The 27,061-nt window shown below is 39.2% G+C and overlaps 1 protein-coding gene across 1 annotated transcript in view; it reads right to left on the bottom strand.

Annotated features, from left to right (window-relative positions):
- LOC124804706 (dmX-like protein 2) overlaps positions 1 to 27,061 on the bottom strand; it is a 327,684-nt gene that overhangs the window by 90,689 nt on the left and 209,934 nt on the right. The window contains exons 43-48 of the mRNA XM_047264965.1: positions 25,179 to 25,411; positions 22,177 to 22,352; positions 16,622 to 16,764; positions 13,696 to 13,940; positions 7,614 to 7,838; positions 5,865 to 6,120 (exon numbers count right to left, since the gene is read on the bottom strand). Of these exons, the coding sequence (XP_047120921.1) occupies positions 5,865 to 6,120; positions 7,614 to 7,838; positions 13,696 to 13,940; positions 16,622 to 16,764; positions 22,177 to 22,352; positions 25,179 to 25,411 (1,278 nt within the window). The remainder of the gene's footprint in view (positions 1 to 5,864; positions 6,121 to 7,613; positions 7,839 to 13,695; positions 13,941 to 16,621; positions 16,765 to 22,176; positions 22,353 to 25,178; positions 25,412 to 27,061) is intronic.

Below are 27,061 nucleotides of genomic sequence, written 5' to 3'. Positions count from 1 at the left end.
CCAACAGCCATGCATCTTATAGGCGCGCAGCACACCGTAAGATTGAGGGGTTTTTATAGAGGTTTACCTTCCTCGCAATCCAGGCGGTCAAGCCAAGATTACCATTCCCCTCAGCACACAACATTCCACCGCTGCGCCATGCGGTGGTCGCTGAAGCATGTCCGGGGAATTATGGTGACAGGAGACTGGCGGCGCTGACCAGTCCCCAGCTCAGGACCCCGGGGGTCGCCAAGCCCATACCCAGCAAATGAATGCTGAGCCCCTGGGGGGGTGTATCTTTTGAGGTGTGTGTAAATATGTGATTGAATGGGACTGACTGTGTTCAAGCCTAGAACAGTATGTATTGCTTGATTTACATTAAAATATCCAAAGTCCCTTAATAGTGAGGTGACCTCCTCCTGTTGCAGAGAGAGCCAGTTTAAGCCTCAGAGCCTCTTCAGATAGGAGATCTAGGACTGGGTGATGCAGTTGAGAAGTGTTCCAGCTGCTGGCAGGGAAGATAATAAAATCAACATTATCGAATACATACTGACAGAATGTTACATTTGGGGCAGGCTCTTCAGTGTGGTAGAGTGCTGACAACTCCAGCCACTGAGCCTTTTTTACACACTAGCTCACTTAACAACTGCAAATTAAGTACTAAATAAACTGATGATAACTCCACTATATAAACATGAGCTCAGTGAAGTTATTCTGCCTACTCACACAAGACACCTGGACAGGAAATGCTGGTGTGGTTTTAGGCTGTCTGTAAACTGAAAATTGAGCCACGCTCGGAGTGAGGCAAGTTGTCTTTCCCGAAAAAATGCTACATCTGCCATATAGGAAGATTAAGAATCTATTTCTCCTCTAGCAGTGTAGAAGATCTGCACAGAATTAGATTCTCTCGATATGTGCTTCTTGGATCAGTATTATATATATATATATATAAAAAATGGAAGGAAACATTCCACGTGGGAAAAATTATATATAAAAACAAAGATGAGGTGACTTACCGAACAAAAGCGCTGGCAGGTCGATAGACACACAAACAAACACAAACATACACACAAAATTCAAGCTTTCGCAACAAACTGTTGCCTCATCAGGAAAGAGGGAAGGAGAGGGGAAGACGAAAGGAAGTGGGTTTTAAGGGAGAGGGTAAGGAGTCATTCCAATCCTGGGAGCGGAAAGACTTACCTTAGGGGGAAAAAAGGACAGGTATACACTCGCACACACACACATATCCATCCGCACATACACAGACACAAGCAGACATCTGTAAAGGAGTCATTCCAATCCCGGGAGCGGAATGACTTACCTTAGGGGGAAAAAAGGACGGGTATACACTCGCACACACACACATATCCATCCACACATATACAGACACAAGCAGACATATTTAAAGATAAAGAGTTTGGGCAGAGATGTCAGTCGAGGCAGAAGTGCAGGGGCAAAGATGTTGTTGAATGACAGGTGAGGTATGAGTGGCGGCAACTTGAAATTAGCGGAAATTGAGGCCTGGCGGATAACGGGAAGAGAGGATATATTGAAGAGCAAGTTCCCATCTCCAGAGTTCGGATAGGTTGGTGTTAGTGGGAAGTATCCAGATAACCCGGACGGTGTAACACTGTGCCAAGATGTGCTGGCCGTGCACCAAGGCATGTTTAGCCACAGGGTGATCCTCATTACCAACAAACACTGTCTGCCTGTGTCCATTCATGCGAATGGACAGTTTGTTGCTGGTCATTCCCACATAGAATGAGTCACAGTGTAGGCAGGTCAGTTGGTAGATCACGTGGGTGCTTTCACACGTGGCTCTGCCTTTGATCGTGTACACCTTCCGGGTTACAGGACTGGAGTAGGTGGTGGTGGGAGGGTGCATGGGACAGGTTTTACACCGGGGGCGGTTACAAGGATAGGAGCCAGAGGGTAGGGAAGGTGGTTTGGGGATTTCATAGGGATGAACTAAGAGGTTATGAAGGTTAGGTGGACGGCGGAAAGACACTCTTGGTGGAGTGGGGAGGATTTCATGAAGGATGGATCTCATTTCAGGGCAGGATTTGAGGAAGTCGTATCCCTGCTGGAGAGCCACATTCAGAATCTGATCCAGTCCCGGAAAGTATCCTGTCACAAGTGGGGCACTTTTGTGGTTCTTCTATGGGAGGTTCTGGGTTTGAGAGGATGAGGAAGTGGCTCTGGTTATTTGCTTCTGTACCAGGTCGGGAGGGTAGTTGCGGGATGCGAAAGCTGTTGTCAGCTTGTTGGTGTAATGCTTCAGGGATTCCGGACTGGAGCAGATTCGTTTGCCACGAAGACCTAGGCTGTAGGGAAGGGACCGTTTGATGTGGAATGGGTGGCAGCTGTCGTAATGGAGGTACTGTTGCTTGTTGGTGGGTTTGATGTGGACAGACGTGTGAAGCTGGCCATTGGACAGGTGGAGGTCAACATCAAGGAAAGTGGCGTGGGATTTGGAGTAGGACCAGGTGAATCTGATGGAACCAAAGGAGTTGAGGTTGGAGAGGAAATTCTGGAGTTCATCTTCACTGTGAGTCCAGATCATGAAGATGTCATCAATAAATCTGTACCAAACTTTGGGTTGGCAGGCCTGGGTAACCAAGAAGGCTTCCTCTAAGTGGCCCATGAATAGGTTGGCGTACGAAGGGGCCATCCTGGTACCCATGGCTGTTCCCTTTAATTGTTGGCATGTCTGGCCTTCAAAAGTGAAGAAGTTGTGGGTCAGGATGAAGCTGGCTAAGGTAATGAGGAAATAGGTATATGTATATACATATACACCGGTGTCTGTATATGTGTGGATGGATATGTGTGTGTGTGTGCGCACGAGTGTATACCCGTCCTTTTTTCCCCCTAAGGTAAGTCTTTCCGCTCCCGGGATTGGAAATGACTCCTTACCCTCTCCCTTAAAACCCACATCCTTTCGTCTTTCCCTCTCCTTCCCTCTTTCCTGATGAGGCAACAGTTTGTTGCGAAAGCTTGAATTTTGTTTGTATGTTTGTGTGTCTATCGACCTGCCAGCACTTTCGTTCGGTAAGTCACCTCATCTTTGTTTTTATATATAATTTTTCCCACGTGGAATGTTTCCCTCTATATATATATATATATATATATATATATATATATATATATAAAATGGAAGGAAACATTCCACGTGGGAAAAATTATATATAAAAAAACAAAGATGAGGTGACTTACCGAACAAAAGCGCTGGCAGGTCGATAGATACACAAAATTCAAGCTTTCGCAACAAACTGTTGCCTCATCAGGAAAGAGGAAGGAGAGGGGAAGACGAAAGGAAGTGGGTTTTAAGGGAGAGGGTAAGGAGTCATTCCAATCCCGGGAGCGGAAAGACTTACCTTAGGGGGAAAAAAGGACAGGTATACACTAGCACACACGCACATATCCATCCACACGTACAGACACAAGCAGACAATACTGAACACTGTAACGCCAACAGTTACTCATGGTGTGTGATTCGACTTGCTTGTGTCTGTACGTGTGGATGGATATGTGCGTGTGTGCTAGTGTATACCTGTCCTTTTTTCCCCCTAAGGTAAGTCTTTCCGCTGCCGGATTGGAATGACTCCTTACCCTCTCCCTTAAAATCCACTTCCTTTCGTCTTCCCCTCTCCTTCCCTCTTTCCTGATGAGGCAACAGTTTGTTGCGAAAGCTTGAATTTTGTGTGTATGTTTGTGTTTGTTTGTGTATCTATCGACCTGCCAGCGCTTACACACACACACACATATATCCACGTCACACCCAATTGGTCAGGATTTTTAGAACGTTGTTCATGACCCCCCCCCCCCCCCCCCCCCCGCCCCCCCTCCCACCACTGCACAAATTTTCCCCCCTAATTTTCCGTTGTCGACTGGACTATTAAGTGTGAATTCTACTTTTTCTGCCTGAATTGATGACAATTCGGATTATGTCTTCAAGTTGAGAAACATGACTTGTTAAGTCTGGAAGTGTGTTAGCCACTACTGCTAGGACCTCAGTTTTGTCATATTCTTCAGGGTTTGACAAGTTATGTTACAATTATTTTAGGGTGTTTTCTTAAATAGCAGTTCTTTTGAGTAACACTTGTTTAAAGTTATCAGTACCTGCTCTGTCTGTGGGTTACATTTGGTTTTTATTGTTGTGGGAGAAATATCCCATTTATTTCCCAAATTTTCAACGAATTTCCACTGGGTTGAGATGATGTGGTGCCCATTACGAACAAACATCTTCCCTCAGCAACCCATTGAATACAATGTAGTTCTCAACTTTTAAAACAAACTTATCATAAAAGCAGTCATGAAATATGTCTTCAGAAACACAGATGCTTTGATGGTTTTTGTGATGGACAAGAAGACTTCTTAGTGAATTTCTTTTCCCCTTAGCTATTGGCTTGTAAGGGGTAAGCAGTGCACTTCTTAAGCATTAGCACACATCACTACAGTCAATCACACACTGTTCTTTTGACAAGATATGGCAATTCGCAGCACTAATAGTTTGATAGATAACATTTTCAATTTGATGGAAACACTATTGAAACTTTGGGAAATAAATGGGATGTTTCTCCCACCCAACAATAAAAGCCAAATTTAACCCACAGACAGATGCTGATAACTTTAAACAAGTGTTACTCGAAGGAACTGCTCCTTAAGAAAACACCCTAAAATAATTGTAACATAACTTGCCAAACCCTGAAGAAGATGACAAAACTGAGGTCCTAGTATTTCCAGATTTAACAAGTCATGTTTCTCAAGTTGAAGACTTTACCTGGATTGTCATCAATTCTTGAATTCAGGCATAAAAAGTAAAATTCACACTTAATAGTTCAGTCAATAAAGGAAAATTAGGAGGGAAAATTTATGCCTGCTTCGCCACCAACTATACAGTTGAAAAAGTGTGCAACTGTCTTTTTCCCATCAAATCTTGGAATTCTTCACAAAACAGAACAGAACAGCTGTAATCTGATAACTTTTCACCTAAGAAATCCAACTGTTGTACCCCCATAATGTGTTTACCACCTACTGAACCAATTTCCACGTGACTTTTATTCATCACTGCACAATGCACTATACCAACAAAATAAAATAAAAAAAAAACAGAGTAATGCTATATAGTAGTAATTAATCCATGACATTAAATTATAAAGGAAGTATGAAGGATTTGAGTCAATATTCATAATAAATTTCTTCAGAAAAACTAACCCTTTTTATGTATTTACATCATATTGATAGACTATACATAATACATGAATTCACAAGTAAAAACCATATTAAGTGGTAAGAAGTGGTAAGATCAATATTGCTGACTTATCTCATATGGGACACATATAGGATTTAACATATTCAATGATGTGTTTTGTGGGGGGAAGGTACGGTAAGGTAAGGGAAGGGTAGGGGGAGAGGGGGAGAGAGAGGGAGAGAGAGAGAGAGAGAGAGAGAGAGAGAGAGAGAGAGAGAGAGAGGGGGGGGGGGAGAGAGAGAGAGGGGGGGGGGGGGAGAGAGAGAGGGAGGGGGGGGAGAGAGAGAGGGAGGGGGAGAGAGAGGGAGGGGGAGAGGGGGGAGGGAGGGAGGGAGGGAGGGGGATGGAGGGAGGGAGGGAGGGAGAGAGAGAGAGAGAGAGAGAGAGAGAGAGAGAGAGAGAGGGAGAGAGAGAGAGAGCAGACTGAAGGGAACAGCTGAAGAGTAGACAGATGACAGGCTGTGTCACCTATATTCCATATTATGATTCTGAGCAAGGAAGTAATTGCACAGTTGAAAATCAAGTGATTTCTTGGGCGAGGTATAAAAGTCCTCAGCCTATTGGATGCCAACCATGTTAAAAGCCTAATGCTGTCAACCACGATGGGACCATCATTTATGTACTACTGTACTACCTGATGCTTCAATGCCAGCGACATTGAGGAAGTCTTGAAGTTGGTACTGTAGTAGCTTCATCAGAGCAAGTCGAATCACACACCATGAGTAACTGTTGGGGTTACAGTGTTCAGTATTGTCTTCTCTCACAACTGTCTCCTTCCCAGTGACTGACCCTTCAAATACATCTTCCTCCTCATCAAGTTCCTCTACATCACTCTCTGCAGAATCTGCTGAATCATAATCCACTTGTGATGCTTCTGCTGGCAACTGTGGCTGCAAATAAACATGGGCTTTTTAGAAACACACTCAGAGGAAAAGTACACCTACATCTGAGGCAAAATCATAAATGCTATTAAGCCAATCGGGAAAAAAAGAAAAAGTGGAAGTTATTCCTTCCTGCATTCATGCCCAATTCAATGTAGCACTCTGTTTCTAATAAAGTCCTTCATATCAATAGGAAGTAAACTCCACATATAACATATAACTCCTTTATAATTGTGGAAATGTGTCTAAAACATTTTTAAGCTGTGTGTGTGTGTGTGTGTGTGTGTGTGTGTGTGTGTGTGTGTGTGTGTGTGTCTAAATTATCAGAAATTAACAGATGCTTATACTGCAGCAGATTAGGTCCTTTTGTTTCTGGTGAATAAATTAAGGGATCTTCTGAACAGAGCATACAGAATATCTGAGGATATTTAGAACCAGAAATATGCGTCAAAAATGGAAAAAAAATAAAACACTGCAATATGGTCGTAAAATAGAGAGCCTCCATGCATTTGAAAGACTAGTACTGAAGTACTAATTAGAAAAATAGACGTGCTAAAAAGATGAAGAGAGAAGAATTATAAGGAAAGTTTTTGAGCCATTGTGAAGCGCGCACACACACCTGGAAATTACAAAGTAGTGAAAAAGTATATCAAAAAACAGAAAAAACCAACAGAAACAGTGAGGAAAAGAAGGAAGATATTTTTTGAACATTTCTACAGAATGAACAGCAGTAGCTTAACAAAACAGACAAAGTATCTCCAAGACAGAAATTAACAACAAGTAGGGCCCAAGAACTAAAAAAAGATTTAAAAATACACAACATCACAGAAGCAAAAGCGACAAATAGAATTGTTTTAAGAAGGAATGGATTTACAATAGGAAGATTCCAAGCAGATGCCTTAAAACAAATAAATCTGCTTCTGAGAGGGAGTGCTACAGTGGCAATCATTCATAGAGAATAACTGTCTGCTTCCATGTCAGTCAACAGTAAATTATCACTCACAGTGGTAATATTTGAATAAGGTCTGATGTATAAAGGGTCGTGCCAATACAGAGCATCAGAAACAGATGAATTACAGACAGAACACTTCCACAAATACAGAAAACAGGTAGGAAATAGGACAGATTTCTTCATTACATTCACTATCACAATTTAAAGCTTAGCTTTCAAATTCTGGCAAATGGTAAAGTAGAAAAAGAACTTTTGAGCATACAATTTAAAGAAAGTTATAATTATGCACTATTTAAATAACTTACCAATTTTATTCCTACCTTATAAGCTTTGGACCATTTTGTGTAATAAAATTTAGTCTTAATTTTTTTAGATGCAAAAGGTGTAATTCATTATGTTAATTTAATATTATGCAAAATTAATTTCTTAAAGTCTTATTTTTACTGGAGAGAAACTGAGATATGTACTGCACAAATTGCTTTGCTCTCTTTACAGCAAAGACAGTGAAATCTCATACATTAAAATAAAACAAAACATAAAATTTGCATACCTTCATAAGATAGTAAGAGACCATTGACATTTCAGGTGACAGAAATTGTTCCCTGTACGTTGGTTTGTCTTCCTTCATACTTGGTGTGCCTGGGGAACTGCCAAACTGACCAAGAAGCCGCATATTGAGGCGTACGCGCTGCTTGGTGAGACTAGTCATTGTAGTCCACATGCTGCTCTCAGTATTTCCTGTGTTAACATCTTTGTCTACACTGCCTGTTTGAGACTGTAATATAAAAATTCATCAGTATTAATGGTAACTCAATCTCAATGGAATTCAAAACAGAGTGTTTACACTTTGAATGATACACATAGGAGACAAAATGATGCAGAATACGTTGTATATTATCTAGAATTAAGTAATTGAAAAAATTTATAACAATAAGTAAAACTTGAAACAACATAAAGTGCAGTCCACAAACAGCATTTGTCTCACAATTTCCTTCTCATTAAAATAAGAAATTTGATTAAATATAGCCAATATTTGTTTAGGTCCATTTGATCCTTGCCAAGTTAGTTTTCTATGTGATAATAACAAACGTTTTACTACTCTATCAGAAAATTCTACTTCATCAGTTTTTACATTTTGTTCCAGTTCCACAATCAAGTCACTTCATTTTCATCTTGTTGTAGGATTGGCTGCCATTTATCTGCTTCTGCAGTTCTTTGTAGATATCTTAACTCCTCAAAGTGAGCATGTTGTTGCACAGACTTAAACGATTTCTAGATATCAGCTTTTGTTTAATTTTACAGCAAGTCCTGCCATTCTGTGCAAGAATCCTGCAATGCCTGTGACATTTATCAAACATCTGTGATATTAATCAAACTATAAATAATGTATACGTAGAGTTATGGTCTTAAAATGACTTTGGAATTTTGGGTGAATATAGACTTAATGCTGCCCAATAAAAACTGAAAGAAACCAACTCATCTGGCAAGAAGCAAAAAAGGTAGATAATGAGAATTTATTAAGACTGTGGACATATCTGAGATGAAACTGAACAACAAGTTCCTCACTTAAGAAAAAGAAGATTAAACAAATGAATATTAAAAAAAAGTGTTCACACAAATAGCAGAAGATGTTACAAGTGCGAAGAGAGCAACAGAAAAGAAAATCACACAACGATCAAGCCAGTTATTAAAGAAAAAGTAAGAGTTTCAAGCAAATTATAATAGAAACATAATAGAATTTGTCAAATTAAACCAAACTACTTGGAAATTTTCCACGGGGATGAGAGAACACAGATCATAAATTTGGGGAACACAAAAAACTGAATGTGAAGAAGACAAAATAGAAACTTACACTGAGTAGACACCAAATTACAATAATTGAGATCGAAGATGGCACAGTATCAAACATTCCAAGACTTCTTCAAATATCAGAACAGTTCAAGAAATGAACAAGAAGCACAAACCATTCAATAACTTAACAATGGCAATCTGGAAATAATGCCAAATGATTGAGGAAAACCTCTCAATTGGTCAGCGGAGTAATTTGTTCATTTAGGAATGATGTTTTAAAGATTTCCATATTTGTACAATTTACTTGTTGTTAGATAAGGAATGAAGAATGAGAACATGCCTGGAGATGATGATGGTTTAGTTAATGCTGGAAGTAAAGTAATACAAATAGAATTTGGAAAATTGGGTACAGAATGTTTATAGTGGACAATGGTTTCCCAAAACTGGAACAATGCTGTAGTAATTATTCTCCTGCAGAACAAAAGGAGATGGGCAAGAGATAAAATAATATAGACGTATCAGCCACTTCTCAGTACTGTACAAGATATTCATCAATGTTATCTTCAGTGCCACTTTTTTTTTTAAAGTTATATTTTAAACAGGGGAAGGAACAAGCTGGCTTTAGAAGTAGATACAGAATTATGGACTATTTGAAAGTCTAAGATGAAAGAGGGACTCAAATCAGTTATCAAAAACTGCAATAAGGTAATACAAGTTATCACAAAGCTTGAGAATTTTTTATGAACGTAGTTATTAGATAACAGTAAACTAAAGAAACAGAATACTGAGACTGGCTTAGAATACTTACAGGGAAACTCAACAGATCTGTGCAGGTGGAGGCCACAGCTCATACATATTTGAGGAACGTCATTTTTGTGCAACAAAAACTATAGTTCAATTCTTTTATCTTGGCGGCTCGCGCATGCCCGCCCAGACGCGGGAGATTGCTGCATTGCCAGTCGTACGCGCCAAGAGAAGCAGCGCCAAGAGAAGCAGCGCCATCAAGCTTACGTTTAGGGGGGAGTGCGCAGTTCATGAAGTAAAGCCACCACGGCTGCATTAACCCTTTTGCTGCTACAGAGACGTGCTCCCCGCATTCCGCGCTGTGCGCGATTTTGTCACTGCACTGCTCGCCTGTGCTGACACATGGTGTTCCGACTGCTTTGACACTTACCATTCGATTCCACAAAAACTATTTCGCCCAAAAATTAGATTTTTACACATCTTCTTGACTGATACCTTCCCCCCATAAATGACTTAATTTTGTTTCGATGTTCAACACAGTTATTATGCAGCATTAAATATAGTAAACCATTGCACGAAATTTTGAAGAGTTTGCAGAGGTAAAAGTCCATAGAGTATACTTTCCGTATGGTCGATTTTAGTTACCACAATGATGAGAATGAAATGTGTACAAAATACCTAAATGTCATACAAAATTTACTGTATAACAATATCTCATTTAATTTAAGTACCACATAGGTGTCGTATGTAATATTGAGAAATATTCCGTCTTTCACGACTGTAACAAAAGTTTTATTTACACCAGGCACGTTTGGCTTTATTTTAAAGCACTTCAATCAATCAAAAGAAAGTAGACAAAATACATTAAACAAAACTGTGGACTTGAATATACCGTCTATCAGTGAAGTGCTCTGAGCTATGTCAAATATAATTTTTGTGTGTGGCACACACAAACAGCATTTATTTGCTAAAACACTGATCAGCCGACACAAACGTTGAATATTGTGTTACCGCAGCACAAAACTACAAAAGGTGACTTGACAATGGAGGAGACAAAATACTGTCCACTGAAGATGCTTCAAAAGAGAGAAACACGTCTGGTCTAAATAAGTCGCTTATTACAGTTGCAGAAGAGGAATATATTTCAATACCATTGGTAAAACTGCGACTGTGGAACAAAAACAAGAAAGAGAACATGAGTACTATTGTGTATGTGCCATACCTTTCATTGACTGAAGTGCTTTAAAATAAAGCCAAACGTGCCCGGTGTAAATAAAACTTTTACTACAGTCGCGAAAGACGGAATATTTCTCAATATTACATACAACACCTATCTGGCACTTAAATTAAATGAGATACTGTTATACAGTAAATTTTATATGAAATTTAGGTATCTTGTCCACATTTGATTCTCAACATTGAGGCAACTACAATCGACCATACAGAAAGTATACGCTATGGACTTTTACCTCTGCAAACTCTTCAAAATTTCGGCAATGGTTTACTACATTTAATGCTGCAAAATAACTGGGTTGAACATCGAAACAAAATTAAGTCATTTATGAGGGGAAGGTATCAGTCAAGAAGATATGTAAAAATCAAATTTTTGGGCCAAATAGTTTTTGTGAAATCGAATGATAAGTGCGTCAAAGCAGTGGGAACACCATGTGTTTGCACAGGCGAGCAGTGCAGTGATGACAAAATCACGCACAGCGCGGAATGCGGGGAGCACGTGTCTGCAGCAGCGAAAGTGTTAATGAAGAGACAAAGCACTAGAAATTTCAAAAAGTTGCATTCAAACGAATAAAATTCGTGAAGTAAGACACTTTGATATTGTTTTCAAATAAAGAAAATATTAAGCACCGCACAAGGTTTGAACTTTTCATCTTCCACTTAACAACCCAACGCCTTAACCATTACGCTAACGCAGCTCGTCTTACAATGTAACTGCATGAGGACTCTAACACGTTACGCAAAATACTGACAAACACTGTTGGTATGACTACGAATTACTCACACTTCGTCGAAGTACAATAGGAAATAAACAATTACCGATGTTCTTTATTGCGAAAAAGCGGTTCGTGAGATTGATACAAACACCTTTCCTTGCTATCGCCTGAATTAGGAGTCTTATTGCTTGTTTGGTTTAATTAATTAATAGAATATGAAGCAATTGGTATAAAGAATGCTTTTTCCAAACTTTCTATAAAAGAAAGTTTGCTATCAAGACATCGCTTTTGTTCTATTACTTTATTTATGACTGAACGTTTCTAAAACTGAAGACACTCGTCTGTGCTCTGCTCTGCAGTCGAGATCTGGCAATGTCGTTCTCTGTTCATTGGCTGACTCTGTTTTGTGACGTCAGATGCGCAGAACGAACCTAAACTTGGCCGCCAACATAAATGATGCGCACTTTAGTGCTAATAAAATGAATTTTTACTTGCTACTACCGGGTGTTTCAAAATGATTGTTATGGTTTTAAAGCTTTGTAGTATTTATTATGTTCACCTAACAATTATAAATAACACATCAAACGAAAGAGCAACTCAAATAGTTTTTCTTACAAATGTTCAATGTAAGAACCATTTGCCAGGCAACACACACAGTCGATAGGTGAGTTCTTCCCAGACCTTCCTCAGTGTAACTGGAGTAATGGTTGCAACAACTGCTTCAATCTTGCTTCTTAAGTAGGGTAGATCAGCTGGTAGCAGAAGCACATACACATGATCCTTTATAACCCCTCAAAGGTAAATATCACATGGTGTCAGACAGGGTGAACCTGAAGGCCATGCGAGACAAGCTCTGTCATCCGGCCACTTGTGGCCAATCAAGCAGCTGGGTACAACATTGTTTGACCAATCACATATTGATTTGTGCCAGTGAGGTGATGCACTATCTTGCTGCCAAATAAAGTTCTGTGGTTTAGCTTCTTCCAATTGAGGAAAGAGCCATAATTCTAGCACACCAAGATAAGCAACACCAGTTACAGTTCACCAAGAAAGAAAGGCCATATACTTCCCACTGGGATACGGCACAAAAAGGCATTCATTTTAGGCAAGTCTCTCTGTAACTGTAGCATCTCTGGGGATTTGTTGACCCTCAGATGTGAGTATTATCTGCGTTCACATATCTACTTAGAGGAAATGTCAACACATCACTGACAATGACACGATCTAGAAAACCTTCATTGTCATGCAGCAACATTTTCTTTGCAAAGTTTGCATGTAAACTGCAGTCTGTGGGCTTTAGAGCTTGTAACAACTGAAAATGATAAGGATGTAGTTGTCAACATCGTAAGTCTCCTAACAGATGTCACTGAAATTGCTAATTTGCAGTTATCCTTCAGAACTGATTTCTTGGTACTATGCATGAAAGACTTTCTCACTTGTTCAACTTGTTCTTCAATAAGTGTAAGTCTTCCTATACTCTTCCTTGCATACTCATGCAAACAGATACACAAATACAACTGTTTGATTTGCTCTTTCATTTGAAATATTACTTATAACTGTATGTTGAATGTAATAAATGCTACGTAGCCTCAAAACCCTGACACTCTTGTTGAAACACCCAGTAATTTCTATCGATTTGATCATCATCAGGCAAAACAAAACTGAAACTTCCTGGCAGATTAAAACTGTGTGCTGGACCGAGACTCGAACTCAGGACCTTTGCCTTTCGCGGGCAAGTGCTCTACCATCTGAGCTACCCAAGCACGACTCACGCCCCGTCCTCACAGCTTTACTTCTGCCAGTACCTCGTCTCCAACCTTCCAAACTTTACAGAAGCTCTCCTGCGAACCTTACAGAACTAGTACTCCTGAAATAAAGGATACTGCAGAGACATGGCTTAGCCACAGCCTGGGGGACGTTTCCAGAAAGAGATTTTGCCCACGAAAGGCAAAGGAATTAATGGAAACTCTTTCAAAAGTGCAAGTTCACTGATACACAGCAACAGTAAGGAAGAAATTAAGCTGTTCCTTACAGTACAAGTGCCACAAAACATATTGTTAACATAGTATGCTAGTGTAAGTAATAGATTATGTAAGAAGTTTATAAACAAAACATGTTTGTATAGTATTGCAAATAATTTGCACTGACCTGACTGGAGCTAGCACTTGCCACTTTTAAAAGCTTCTTCACACCACCACCAAATAAAGTTGCCCAAGTTGTGCTACTAAACTTCTGCCCAGCAAGACGGTAAAGAATGAGGGCATCACAAGTGGAGAGTGCATACACCATCAGGCTCATGTACGTTGCAACAAATGCTTCACAAAGCAACACATTTAATCGTGGAGTGTCTTCGTCTTTTTCTCTTGCAAGCAGAGCTCGCAAATTGGTCACACCTAGTAAATACAAGTTTACCACATAAATACAAACTTACTTTAGCTATAATCCCTGTAATAACAATTTCCTACCTAAATTAGGCCAATTTGAAGTATGGATTAAATCTGGAAGCAGGATTACTTTTGTGGATGAAACAATGAAAATTTGAATTCTTTGATTTACTGTCTGTGTTGGATTAAGGTCCTTAGTATAGTTAATGCATTGTTTAAATGCATCACAATAGGCCAGTTTCTTCATTTTTAAAATTTACTGGAAATTAATTGTGAAGGAAGAACATAGTTTTTGATAAATCAAGTTTAAACACACACACACACACACACACACACACACACACACAGGGAGCGGAGGGAGAGGGAGATGGGGGCAGGATGTGAGGGGGGGGGGGAGGGGAGAGGGAGGGAGGGAGAGAGAGAGAGAGAGAGAGAGAGAGAGAGAGAGAGAGAGAGAGAGAGAGAGAGAGAGAGATCTGAATGGAGGAGGACATGCAAAAGAAGAATGTGGGCAATATGAAGTGAATGGCATGTAGATATAAAAATGGAGTGTCATGAGCTGTTCATAAAGCATATCTCCAGCATGATGCATTTGGTTGATATTTAATAATACAATCATAGAGATAACATTAAGATGATGTTTGGCACATATAGAACACACAAGATGTGTGGCATCATATAAAGCATAATTTCTGCTTCACAGAAAAAAGTGATCTCCATATGGCACAAAACAGACATTTTACAACTTTTAAATTCATTAAAACTGTAATCACAATAACAAAATAAAAATAAAAGTGGGAAATTTTTGATTAGTTGAAAAGTCTGATGAACCAGGATTTGAAATTGTAGATTTTTGTACTGATGCTGTCTCAGTTGGACCATTGGCAAATAAATCTTACCTGCCTCTGAAGCTTTAACCTGCCATTAGATCCACTCCATTCCTTCCAATCTGTGGAAATGGTGAATTCTCACACGCTAGTATCCCTTCTGAGGGAAAAGTCTGTAAGTTTGGAAGAAATGGAGAGGACCTAGACCATGCTGAAGCTCTGATTTTATCATGTTTAGGCTGTTTCATGAGAAGAGACCTACCAACCAAAGATACATCACCACATGCAAGTTGCAGTTTGGCCCGCATTTCTGCTCGTCACCAATGGTCAATCCAATAAATATGCCACAAAAGATATTCCCATTTCGTGTGGATTTGAAAAATTTTAGAAGTTAGTGGTATTGGACAACTGTCCATCTGCAACATTCAGTTCCTGCAATAACTAAGCATAATGAGCAGTGTGTGGACAGTTCTGGCTCTAAATAAATCAACTGATACCCATTGATATAAATTGATATTAAGTAGTGCCTTTGGAGGATCTTTCAAAATGAGTACTGAAAAAGAGCAATCTAGACAACCCATAGGACAATAGTGAAAAATAAAATATGCTACACAGGGTATGATGAAATAATTCTAAAGCATTTTTCTTGCTCTTTATACACTTATGATTATAATCATCATCTCTGAATTGAAGCTGGAACAGTACTGGTTCACACTCAACATGTGAAGACCGATAGGAGCAATCTTAATTTGGAAATGTCTTTGTGGTTGCTCTCACCAGCCACCAAGTCAAATGTCAACTTCGTTTGTGCAGACAGTACTCACAACATACTATCTTTGATCTCTGTGAACCCCTTCCATATCCCTTGGCCTCACAACAGGTAAGTCTCATCCTGTGACCAGGGTGACCTTTCCCCAATTTATCCCTCTTTTTCTCCTTGAGGATGAAACATTAGTTTTGAAAACCAGGATAGCGTATGTACTTTTGTATGCATCTACCAGCGGCACTAACATTTCTCTTGAAGATAAGTACTGGCCAGCATTTCTATCTCATAATTTTGTGGCATACATACGAAGTATGTTAAAAATCAAATCAGAACCTCTCAATGTCCAGGAATAAGGGATAGAGAGCTGAAAATAGAGAGAGCATATTTACTACTGAATGCAGGAGGTTAGTGCGAAGGAAAACTGTGGACTTGGAGTAACACTTACATTAACATAAGAAAACAAGAAGAAAGAAAGAAAGAAGAAAGAATTGGATGGATGTGAATAAGCATGAATGTTGGAGCTTTGTGGATGCTAGGTGAAAGGGCATCGTGTAAGAAAGTAAAATAAAGTGACAAAGAATAAAAATGTAATGGTCAATCAGTGTACCAGAAAAAAATTAGCAACATGAATAATAATAATAATAATAATAATAATAATAATAATAATGCCAATAAAGAAAAAGGATGGCATTAGAAATTCAGTATATGATGGAAGTATAATAAACATAAATGAAAGTTGAGGAGAGAGCAAGCAAATGGGCCATAAAGTAACCTAAGAGTGTTAGCTGTGTAGCTGTGGAGAGGTACACCACTCCCCACAGTTTAGCAGACACATACAGTTAATATCATCTAAAAATATCTGTGTAATACCAGTTAAGTAGCTGATTTAGGCACTGGAAAAGGGTTGCAGTAACAGATGAGAATGGACATCATGGCAGTGCAGATGACAAACCACAGAGTATACATAAGAAAATGTTTCACAGATAGTCTGAGGGATGCAACATGTCTGGTACTAAATTTGTTAATTCATGATACGAACATTGGTTTCGTAACTGGTGACATTAGGATGGAAGTACAAGAAACAACATACTACACACCTGGCCATTTTGCAGGTTGTGTTGTAACTTGTAGAGGCTCATCGCTGCTGTAGCGTCGACGTCGACTGTGTCCAGCAATCAGGTGACTACTAGTGTAGACTGAATTAAGACGTACCAACGATTCCAACCCTGAGCTCTGGTAGCTTTAAAACAGACAAGCACTAATAGACACATGAAAGAAACCCTAAACAAGCACAGATTACAAGGTAAACTTGTTATATTTATGATTAAACACTTTGCTCTAATAGCGGTTGTCACTTTACAAAGAACTCACATAACACAACTGCCAAATCTCTACAATAGAAAATTCAGAATGGAATAATGACAGCATTATGAAATAGATTGCTACTGACCATATAGTCGAAATGTTGAGTTGTAGACGGGCCCAACAAAGAGACTGATGAATCAGGGTGTATACATGGACAAGCAAAAAAAATTCCCTGATGTTTCCCGGATTAAAATACACCTTCGCTCGGGTGTAGAAACACACTTTTTCCGTGTTAAGTGACTGTATATTTTCCCAGCAAAACTTATCAATCCCTTGAATGATTATGGGTTTATAAACGGGTGTTGAATTTCCCGGCACTTTAGAAAATGAAACTCAGGGAAAAAGACACATTTTGGAGATATCTTTGATGTGCAGCAACATGTACGCTGCGTATTTTTGTATTACGAAAGTATACATTGGAATTCCACCAAACACCGTGTGTTACTTTCCAAATCATTGAAATCGAGATTGTGATGCGCTTTTGTAAGCCAGTCATAGCTCATATCACGTGATCTCGCCAGACGATAACAGCGGATATTCAGAGCATAGGACACATGATGTAGTCAGCCAACAGCAACGTCACTGTTAAGTAGCACGAACACACAAACAGGGAAAGTTAATAGTTTAAATTATTATACATAGTGTTGCTACAAGAAAAACAATGCGTTCACATATAATATTGGTCTCTAAGGTTAATAAGCTACACGAGAAGCTAAGCTTTCACATATATTGTTGATCTTTTTTGCGTGTGTTACATTTTAAGATATATCACACAAATGTGCCAGTAAAATTTTTAACAATGACATGAATGTCTGATCTTCAGGGTTCAAAATTCTTCTAACAGACCACCATTCGCTATATTTTCCCGCAACCTGTTAGAAACAGGTTCGCTTCAGCAGATGCCAGACAACGCATATAACAGGCGACACTGCGCTTGCGCAGCTAGCATGACGTAGGAAGCCCGTATGTATGTAGGCCTACGTGTAAAACATTGAAAGATCATACATTATGTTATAAAAGAAACGAGACATCAGAGGACACTCCAAGAGCATGGTAATTTCGTGAACCATACTAAAGTAAGCACATTTAAAATGCATACTTAAAGTGCACATTCGTATATCCAGATTCCCAGTGAAGTAGACCTCAACCTGATATTAAGCTTTTCAGTGCGGTTTTCGGGATGTAAATTTTCTTGGAGCACCAGTACTGTATTATATCATGTTTGGTTCTTTATTATGGTATAATGCCATACGTGCTAGAAGATGAAAACGTGCACTTGAAGTGAAGCAAACAGTCGAAACTAGCCAGTACTGTGGAATTAAACATTTCGTTTCAAATACATTGACTGCCTCTGCCGAAAAGGTTAATGAAAGTCAAATTTCTTTAGCAAACGGACAAAAATAACTTCATTGTTCGGCAAGGCGATTAACGCTTGACGGTCAGAAAGGTGGAAATAAAATAAAATCTGAAACTAATAACATATTTTAACCTCCCGTAACTATGTGAATATATTGTAATCCACTTGATAGCGCCCGGTCACAGGTACCCACTTTGTTTTCATTTGACGTGAGAGTAAACGAAGCAGAAACAGCAAAATCACTAAATGTAAACATGGGTCACATGGAGACTACGCACTACAACTCAGACTGCTTTGCGCATTAGCCTCGGATCTCAATTAAAAAAAAAAAGTAATCGAATTTTCAAAAATATGCTCATCTTTTAGCGCACATCTTCCTGAAAAGTCTGAAACATAAAACATACGTGTTCGAGGAAATGTAAGACATGTTGTTTGGTCTTAAATGTGCCAAAGTGCAGTGCCACGCCCCTTCAGACAGCATACTTCTACCGCACATCACTGTATTTCGCTCCGTGGAATTTAAACGTGTAATGGATGCCATAAAACTATATTCAGCACAATGGAAACTGAAATGTCCTGTGGTGCCTCTCCTGCTCCCATTCGGCCAGTTTGACATCTAGCCCCTCTTTCTTTTTTTAGAAAAAAACTCGCAATTAATAGCGAATGGTATCATTTGTAATCGGGAGAACAAGAAATCTTCAGAAAATATGCACTCTTTATTGCCTATTAGCTAATAACTTGCTGTTTTGTGTGACATAAAATTAAATATAGGATACATAAAACCAGTAAAGACAAGAGACAAGCAAGAAAGTACACATTTCTTCAATTCTTAGCTCCTAGCCTTTTTTTTTTTCTCTCTAATCTTGCTACAGCTTTACATGGCGTGCTTTCCTTTGTGCAAAAGAATCTATTACCTCATCAAAGTTCGTCAAACGTTTTGCTACATGAAAAATCAAAATGTCGTTATCTAATACTGAAAAAGCTGTCGATACAAATAATACCCAAGACTGGCATGCCTTCATGATTTGATTACGTCTATTTTGTCATTGTCTGTTAGATAAAACAAAATAGGCCTTTCTAATATTGCAGCACTTTTGTAACGCACACCAAATAAACGAGACTGTTTTGGCACAAATGGTCATTTTTATAACACGACAGAATATAATTCACTAAGTACCAATATCAAATGCCTATTAGGCCAACTACAAGCAAAAAGCTTTATATTAGGAAATAGTTTCACACTGCATTCACATGCACCAGTTTCTCAAGCATGAGATCAAAAAATAGTATTACGAAATTTGTATATAAATTTGGTATCGTCTTATTCTTCCATAATTTGTGTGATGTCCCCGTTTATTCTCCTTCCTCGTTCTAACAAACAATCTTGTCATCACCAATTCTGCAGCTACTCCTGCCATTAACTTCACTAACCCGGCCAGAATCACAGGTTTAGTTATCCTGTGATTATTCTCCGGTTAGGCATTGTTATGTGTTCGTACAACACAAACTGCCTATTGGCTTCTGTCTCGGGTTCTTTGGCCGACGTTCATCTAATGATTTTTCTGACGTTTCGCCAGCACGAGTGGCTGGCATTGTCAAAGCTACACCCTCCATTGACAATGCCAGCCACTCGTGCTGGCGAAATGTCAGAAAAATCATTAGATGAACGTCGGCCAAAGAACCCGAGACAGAAGCCAATAGGCAGTTTGTCAACAAGTGGCCACGAAAGCCTCAACAATTTCGTACAACACGTTTTCCACGCTACTCGCGTTATTCCAGAACAGAACTTCAGCGGCTGCAAGCTGGGGACTGTACACCTGGTCCTTACTAGTGTAGTGATCTGGCCAAAAATTCTGTCAAAATTTCATTTTCTTGGATACACCAAGAAGATAATACGTAATCTTTCTCACCTGTTATTCCTGTTAGTCATTTATTTCCATTCTGGTAGTCTGAATCTATGGATTTCGCTAGGAATTATAACAACGCTGATCATTCGCAAACCCAATCAACCACACAACCAGACGGCGATTGGCATTCATCCATTCGGCCTTACTCCACTCAGCTCGTATAGCCCCGTCCCCTCTTGTCTGCGGAAAGTTTATTTCTAGATGCAACGAGGATTCTCCTGATATAGACATTATGTACACTATGCACGCATTTAAAAATCAACTTATGATTCATTCAGAAATCAACTTAAAATGTGTTCAAAAACCAACAGGGATGCGTTTCAAAATCATATGAATAACTGATATGACCAACGGGCGCTGGATGCTAAGCGCTTTGTGAAACAAGCTTTTTTTCCCCTCAAGAATATGAATTTGGCGCCCCCCCCTTTTCCCGGTAGCATCTAGCTGCTTGCTGCGACTGCTTGCACAGCCAACAGTCACATTCCTGTAGCCAGAAGCAGGAGAATCTACTGCTCAAATGCGACTCAACTGCGCACGTGCATGAGCCCACTCGTAACTGCTAAAACGAATCTAATGTAAACAGTCGTGACTTCACGCTCATCGGAGGCAATTTGTTGTTATGTGTGTGTCATTGTTGTATAAGGCACATTTCCTTTGCAATTTAAGTTATTTTCGTTTTTTCTCTAGTTTATGTTTAGTTGTTGAAGTGTTATTCTGCAGTAGCAGAATACAGTAATCTCCTTGTTCGAGTATTGGTTCTTACCAGTCAAAATTACAAAAATTTAACAAAAAACTAAAACACTGAAAAATTCCCAGAAATCTAAAAAATTCCCGGGTTTTTCCCGGATCTCCCGATTGTCCCAGGTCGTATACACCCTGTAAATAAGTAAGCTTTCAGCCAAAAACCCTTCTTCTGATTAGAAATGACACACACACACACACACACACACACACACACACACACACACGTTCACACAAATGATTTTTTTTGTGTGTGTGTGTGTGTGTGTGTGTGTGTGTGTGTGTGTGTGAAATTAGAACACTTCTGGGCTAAAAGCTTACTTGTTTACCAGTCTTCTTCTTGGGTCTGTCTGCAACTCAACATTTCCTATATGGTGAGTAGCAATCTATCCTCTTCATAATATTGTCAAATCTCTACAACACACAGTCACAGAAGACATGTTATTCACTCATCATTAATGTATGGTACATCTTTGGCTCATCAGTCCACGAAAAGTGCATGCATGACACTTTTTAAACTGATATATATTTTATTAATAATATTATAAGTAAGAATATTTCATGGCCACAATGGAAACTAAGTCATAGCACAGAACTTACTCATGGGCAAAAATTTATATTCTAATACTACATGTACGTATAACAACTGGTAGAAATAAAGACAACACAAATGTAGCTCTCAAATCAAACAGATGAAAGATATCATTTATCTTACTGAGAATGTAGCATTTGCAAATGAAGATGGTACTAACACATATTGGGACTGTCTAAAATTTAAAATGGATATGTTACCTACATAAATTTGAAGAAATTTTTCTTTTATTTGCACAAGTGTAAAGTAATTTCAAATCCATATTACTTCAATTGCCATAAGTACCAAAATTTCTTTTAGCCAGGTTTCCTGTTGCCGAAACATGTCAATTTAATCTTATCATTCATAGATTTACAGTCAACTCCATGACAAAACAACGCAATTTTAGTTGTTTTTATTTAATATTGAACTCAATATTCTTTTCTGTTCGATGAACATTTGAGCTTATCTCTAAATGTTCGGCATGCAGCCATACTTTACATACCAAATTAAGTTAATAACCTACGAGTCAAAATGTTCCATGTAATTACAACACATTGAGCAAGTCACCCATGGATCACATACTGTCTAACTACAGTTGACTGCATGACTATTCACATTTAGAAGATCTGTGCAACAGTTCATGCTGGTAACAATCCAACTGGTATAAATATTCGTCTTATCAAATAATAAGTTTCTTGTACAACAAACCTGTCGAGATGTTGCTTCACGATGAATGTGTCAGAGTCACAAAGTGACTGATATATACACGCTGACAATGCAATAGCCAGATCACGCAAAACAAATACTTCACGGAAGTTTGTGTGGGAGGGAGTAGGTGGCCTGCGGATCTCGATTATTGTCTGAAGAATATCATGTGCCAGGGCCTGTTGGCAGCAAAATAAATTAAATAAATGTAATTATTAAGGTCAAGAACATGTAAGTTAGATACTCAAACACAAATTTACAGGTTAATTTAGGTACTTCCAAATTTTAAACAGGTACTGTACTACTATCCTTAGTTGTAAATAATTGGCTGCAATGGAGCAATTCTGGGTGGTGGTGGTGGGTGGTGGGGTAGAAGAGGGGGGGGGGGGGGGGGGGGATTGCATGGAGAGGAAACATTACAGGTCTGTTGGATGAACAAAAATCCTTGCTCTTCTTCATGGAGTGGTAAAGAAATTAAAAATGTTTCACATAAGTTACGCTAAAACTATTTCTATTAGACAGAACTGTTAATGACACACGAGATGGACAAAAAGCTACTTAACTGCTCACGTTTTAAGGAGAATAAAAATGAGAACAAGGATGGACTTGAAACACAGGAGAACAAAGGAAAGACAACACTTAACAATGAAACTGTGCCTGCTTTTCTGCTGCAGCACTGCTTGAGCAAAGAGATATATTATTTGATGTGTCAATTCAGGGCTAGGAAGCTGAAAGCCTAAGAAAATATAGGCAATATTTGGAACACCTTGAAAACGCTGATCACGCAACACACTGTTATTCTGAAGTGTTAGATTTTTCGTTCAGTTTTCCTCATCACCACCATCATCATCATCAAGACATTTGATTCACAAGTTATATCTAAAAAGTATCCACACACTCCCAAAAACACACATTTTTCATATTATGTGCATTGTGCTGCCAGGTACTGTCAGGTACTCCATATCACCAACCTCAGTAGTCATTAAACATCATGAGAGAGCAGAATGGGGAGCTCTGTGGAACTCACTGACTTCAAACATGGTCAGGTGATTGGGTGTCACTTGTGTCATACGTCTGAACGCATGATTTCCACACTTCTAAACATCCCTAGGTCCATTGTTTCCAATGTGATACTGAAGTGGAAACGTGAAGGGACACGTACAGCACAAAAGCTTACAGGCCAACCTCGTCTGTTGACTGACAGACTGCCGACAGTTGAAGAGGGTCGTACTGTGTAATAGGCACAGACCATCACACAGGAATTCCAAATTGCATCAGGATCCACTGCAAGTACTATGACAGTTAGACGGGAGGTGAGAAAACTTGGAATTCATGGTCGAACAGCTGCTCGTAAGCCACACATCACACCAGTAACTGCCAAACAACACCTCACTTGGTGTAAGAACATAAACACTAGATGATTGAACCGTGGAAAAAAAATTGTGTGGAGTGATGAATCACGGTACACAATGTGGCAGTCCGATGGCAGGATGTGGATATGGTGAATGCCTGGTGAACATCATCTGCCAGTGTGTGTAGAGCCGAACAGTAAAATTCAGAGGCGGTGGTGTTATGGAGTGGTCGGGTTTTACATGAAGGGGGCTTGTACCCCTTGTTGTTTTGCATGGCACTATCACAGCACAGGCCTACATTGATGCTTTAAGCATCTTTTCACTTCCCACTGTTGAAGAGCAATTCAGAGATAGAAACTGCATCTTTCAACATGCTCGAGCACCTGTTCATAAAGCACGGCCTGTGGCGGAGTGGTTACACGACAATAACACCCCTGTAATAGACAAAAAAAATGGCTCTGAGCACTATGGGACTTAACATCTTAGGTCATCAGTCCCCTAGAACTTAGAACTACTTAAACCTAAGGACATCACACACATCCATGCCCGAGGCAGGATTCGAACCTGCGACCGTAGCAGCCCCGCGGTTCCGGACTGTAGCGCCTAGAACCGCACGGCCACCGCGGCCGGCTGTAATAGACAGGCCTGCACAGACTCCTGACCTGAATCCTATAAAACACCTTTGGGGTGTTTTGGAATGCCGACTTCGTGCTAGGCCTCACCGACCGACATCAGTCTCTCTCCTCACTGGAGCACTCCGTGAAGAATGGACTGCCATTCCCCAAGAAACCTTCCAGCACCTAATTGAACATATGTCTGCAAGAGTGGAAGCTGTCATTAAGGCTGAGGGTGGGCCAATGCCATACTGAATTCCAGCTTTGCCGATGGAGGGCACTGTGAACTTTTAAGTAATTTTCAGCCAAGTGTCCGGATACTTTTGATCACACAGTATATCTTATTTCCCTGAAATACCTGTCCCACTGCTATACCTGACAATTGCATCCACATATGCAAAAAGTTACCAATCAAAATTCACTCTCAATATTTGAATGACATTAAGAACATAAAATTCTTTACAATATTTGGTAGGTGTCAGAAAGTTATCATGGATTCTCATCAATTCTATGTACTGTACAGAGAAAGTGATTTATGAATTTTCACGGTCAGTTTAATGTTTTACTGTTGGACAAGTAAATACGTAATAAAATGAAAATGTACTTACTAAATGGTGTAAATTTACCGAATAAAGAACCATAAGTTTTGCTTAAGTATTTTTCAGAGGAGGTAAACCACGAAGTTCACAAGCAATTGCTTAAAAATTCACTTCTTAATTAAATTCAGATGAATGCCAAGAAGCTTATTTAAATATCATCATGGCCAGTTTCTTGAATTTCCTTGAAAAATTTTAGGAGGCAAATCTTTAATGATATCACTCTGAGTAATAATGTTACATAAAGCAAAAGCTCTTCTCTCTTTGAAATCGGAGTCATTTTACTAACTTTTTTGCAATGTTCAGTCACAACGAACTTTAATTCAACATGCCACTCCTTGTGTGATAAGAAACATTCATTATGCGCCTGCCAAAAAGTTTTCATTTTCTGCACCAACAGGAAAATAAATAAATTATCACCTTTCAGCCATCTGTTCGCTTACCTGCAACAGCCGAACAGGGTCGCCGACGACAGTCTTGTTAGATGCAACACTAGCAGATAAAAGAGGGAGTGTTGTTGGAAATGGAAGTGGTGATAACAACGTCTGCTGACTCTTGTCTTGCTGAAGCTCCTGCAGCAGCAGAACAAGCTCCATTCGCACTGATGCCAGTCCACCACCACTGGCACCATGCAGGCTACAGTAACTCTGTAGTGTTCGCAAGAGTGTTTCATTGGCTGCAATGAAAATTATGGATTAATTTATTAAGCAATACATGTATCTTTTTGTATCAAAGCATTTAAAATTTAAGAGAAATGTTGTTATGTATCTAAATGATTAATAATGTCTCAGTATCTAAGGCAGAGACAGGAACAAAGACTTCAAATTAACTACTCTGAAAGAAACACTTATATCCCATGCAGCAAGCAAAGCAATTTTTTTTTGTAATTGTTTAACAGGCGTGCGCAAGGAACAAAGTGAAAACTGTGTATGAGAAGGGAAAGTCACGACACACTATTTTTACGAACTGTCTTCTGATTTTATGCAGCCAAGAATTTGTCACAAAACCTATTAAAACATATGTATGATAATGTAAATTCATGGATGGTTAGAAAACAGTAATTTATTACTTGTTATTTACTTCCACCACTAACTGCAAAGACAAAAGGATGAAAGTAAGATGGTATTAGCACTTATCTTTTCATTCTTCAGCAAAAAGATGAAATCACAAAAAGACACTGATAAGAAATAAGTGCACACTGTAAAACTTCCTCTCAACCTAAAGAAGAATTTTAAGTTATGCAGTTTCACATCTACATTTAATGGTACTCCGTCTTGTCAATCATCATTTTCAATCTTATACTAAAATAATTGCATTTCTATTATTCACATAGCTAACTAACAATTTCCCATGTGAATTAAATCAAAAGGAGAACTCACTTGAAAAAAGTATAAAATTTGGAGACGTTTACTTATAGTCTTCTGCTTTCTACCCTTACTGAACATATCCCTCTTTTTTCTCTGACAAAGGACTTGACAGTTCCAAAATCTAAGATTTTTTTACTTGAACCTAAGTACTGGCTTGTCATTCTGTCTCCTGGTAAATTTATGATATTCTGTGTGAATGGTTCTCCTGCATTGAAATTCACCTTCCAGTAACAGCAGCTTTATGAAATGCAAGAGAGATAAAGCAACTTTCAAACATAGCTCAGAGTAATTTAATGTAACCACTGACATGCTACCAATATTAACAGGATTTTACAAAATTACACGGCTTTATAGCCTATCCAAAGACTATACAACAACAATCGCAGTTTACGTTCTTCAAATCAATACAGAATTAGGGCAATTACTAATTAGGCAGAGGAAGGAGTACAGGATAGCCAATGAGTGGTGGTGGTGCTGGTGGTTAGTGTTTAATGGCCCATCGACGAGGTCATTAGAGACGGAGCGCAAGCTCGGGTTAGGGAAGGATTGGGAAGGAAATCGGCCGTGCCCTTTGAAAGGAACCATCCCGGCATTTGCCTGAAACGATTTAGAGAAATCACGGAAAACCTAAATCAGGATGGTTGGAGACGGGACTGAACCGTCGTCCTCCCGAATGCGAGTCCAGTGTGCTAGCCACTGCGCCACCTCGCTTGGTAGCCAATGGGATTAAGAAAACCTAGATATTTAGCTACAAGTGAATTTTGCATTTGCATTTCTGTATCATAAAGGTTTTAGCAACAGGGATTGCACCTTGACTGTGAAATCTGTGTGTTGTCCCTTTATGACAATGGGGAAATGCTGACTAGACAGGAATTTCTTCTTCTGGGCAACAGAAGGCAGTGGTGGCAAGGGAAAAATGGTTGAATACCTGATTGCATAATGCTCGTACAAAAAATTTT

This window comes from Schistocerca piceifrons, chromosome 7, assembly GCF_021461385.2.
Source record: "Schistocerca piceifrons isolate TAMUIC-IGC-003096 chromosome 7, iqSchPice1.1, whole genome shotgun sequence".
Taxonomy (NCBI): Eukaryota; Metazoa; Arthropoda; class Insecta; order Orthoptera; family Acrididae; genus Schistocerca; species Schistocerca piceifrons.
Note: the sequence above shows the minus strand (reverse complement) of the source record. Positions and strands in the feature narration are given on the sequence as shown.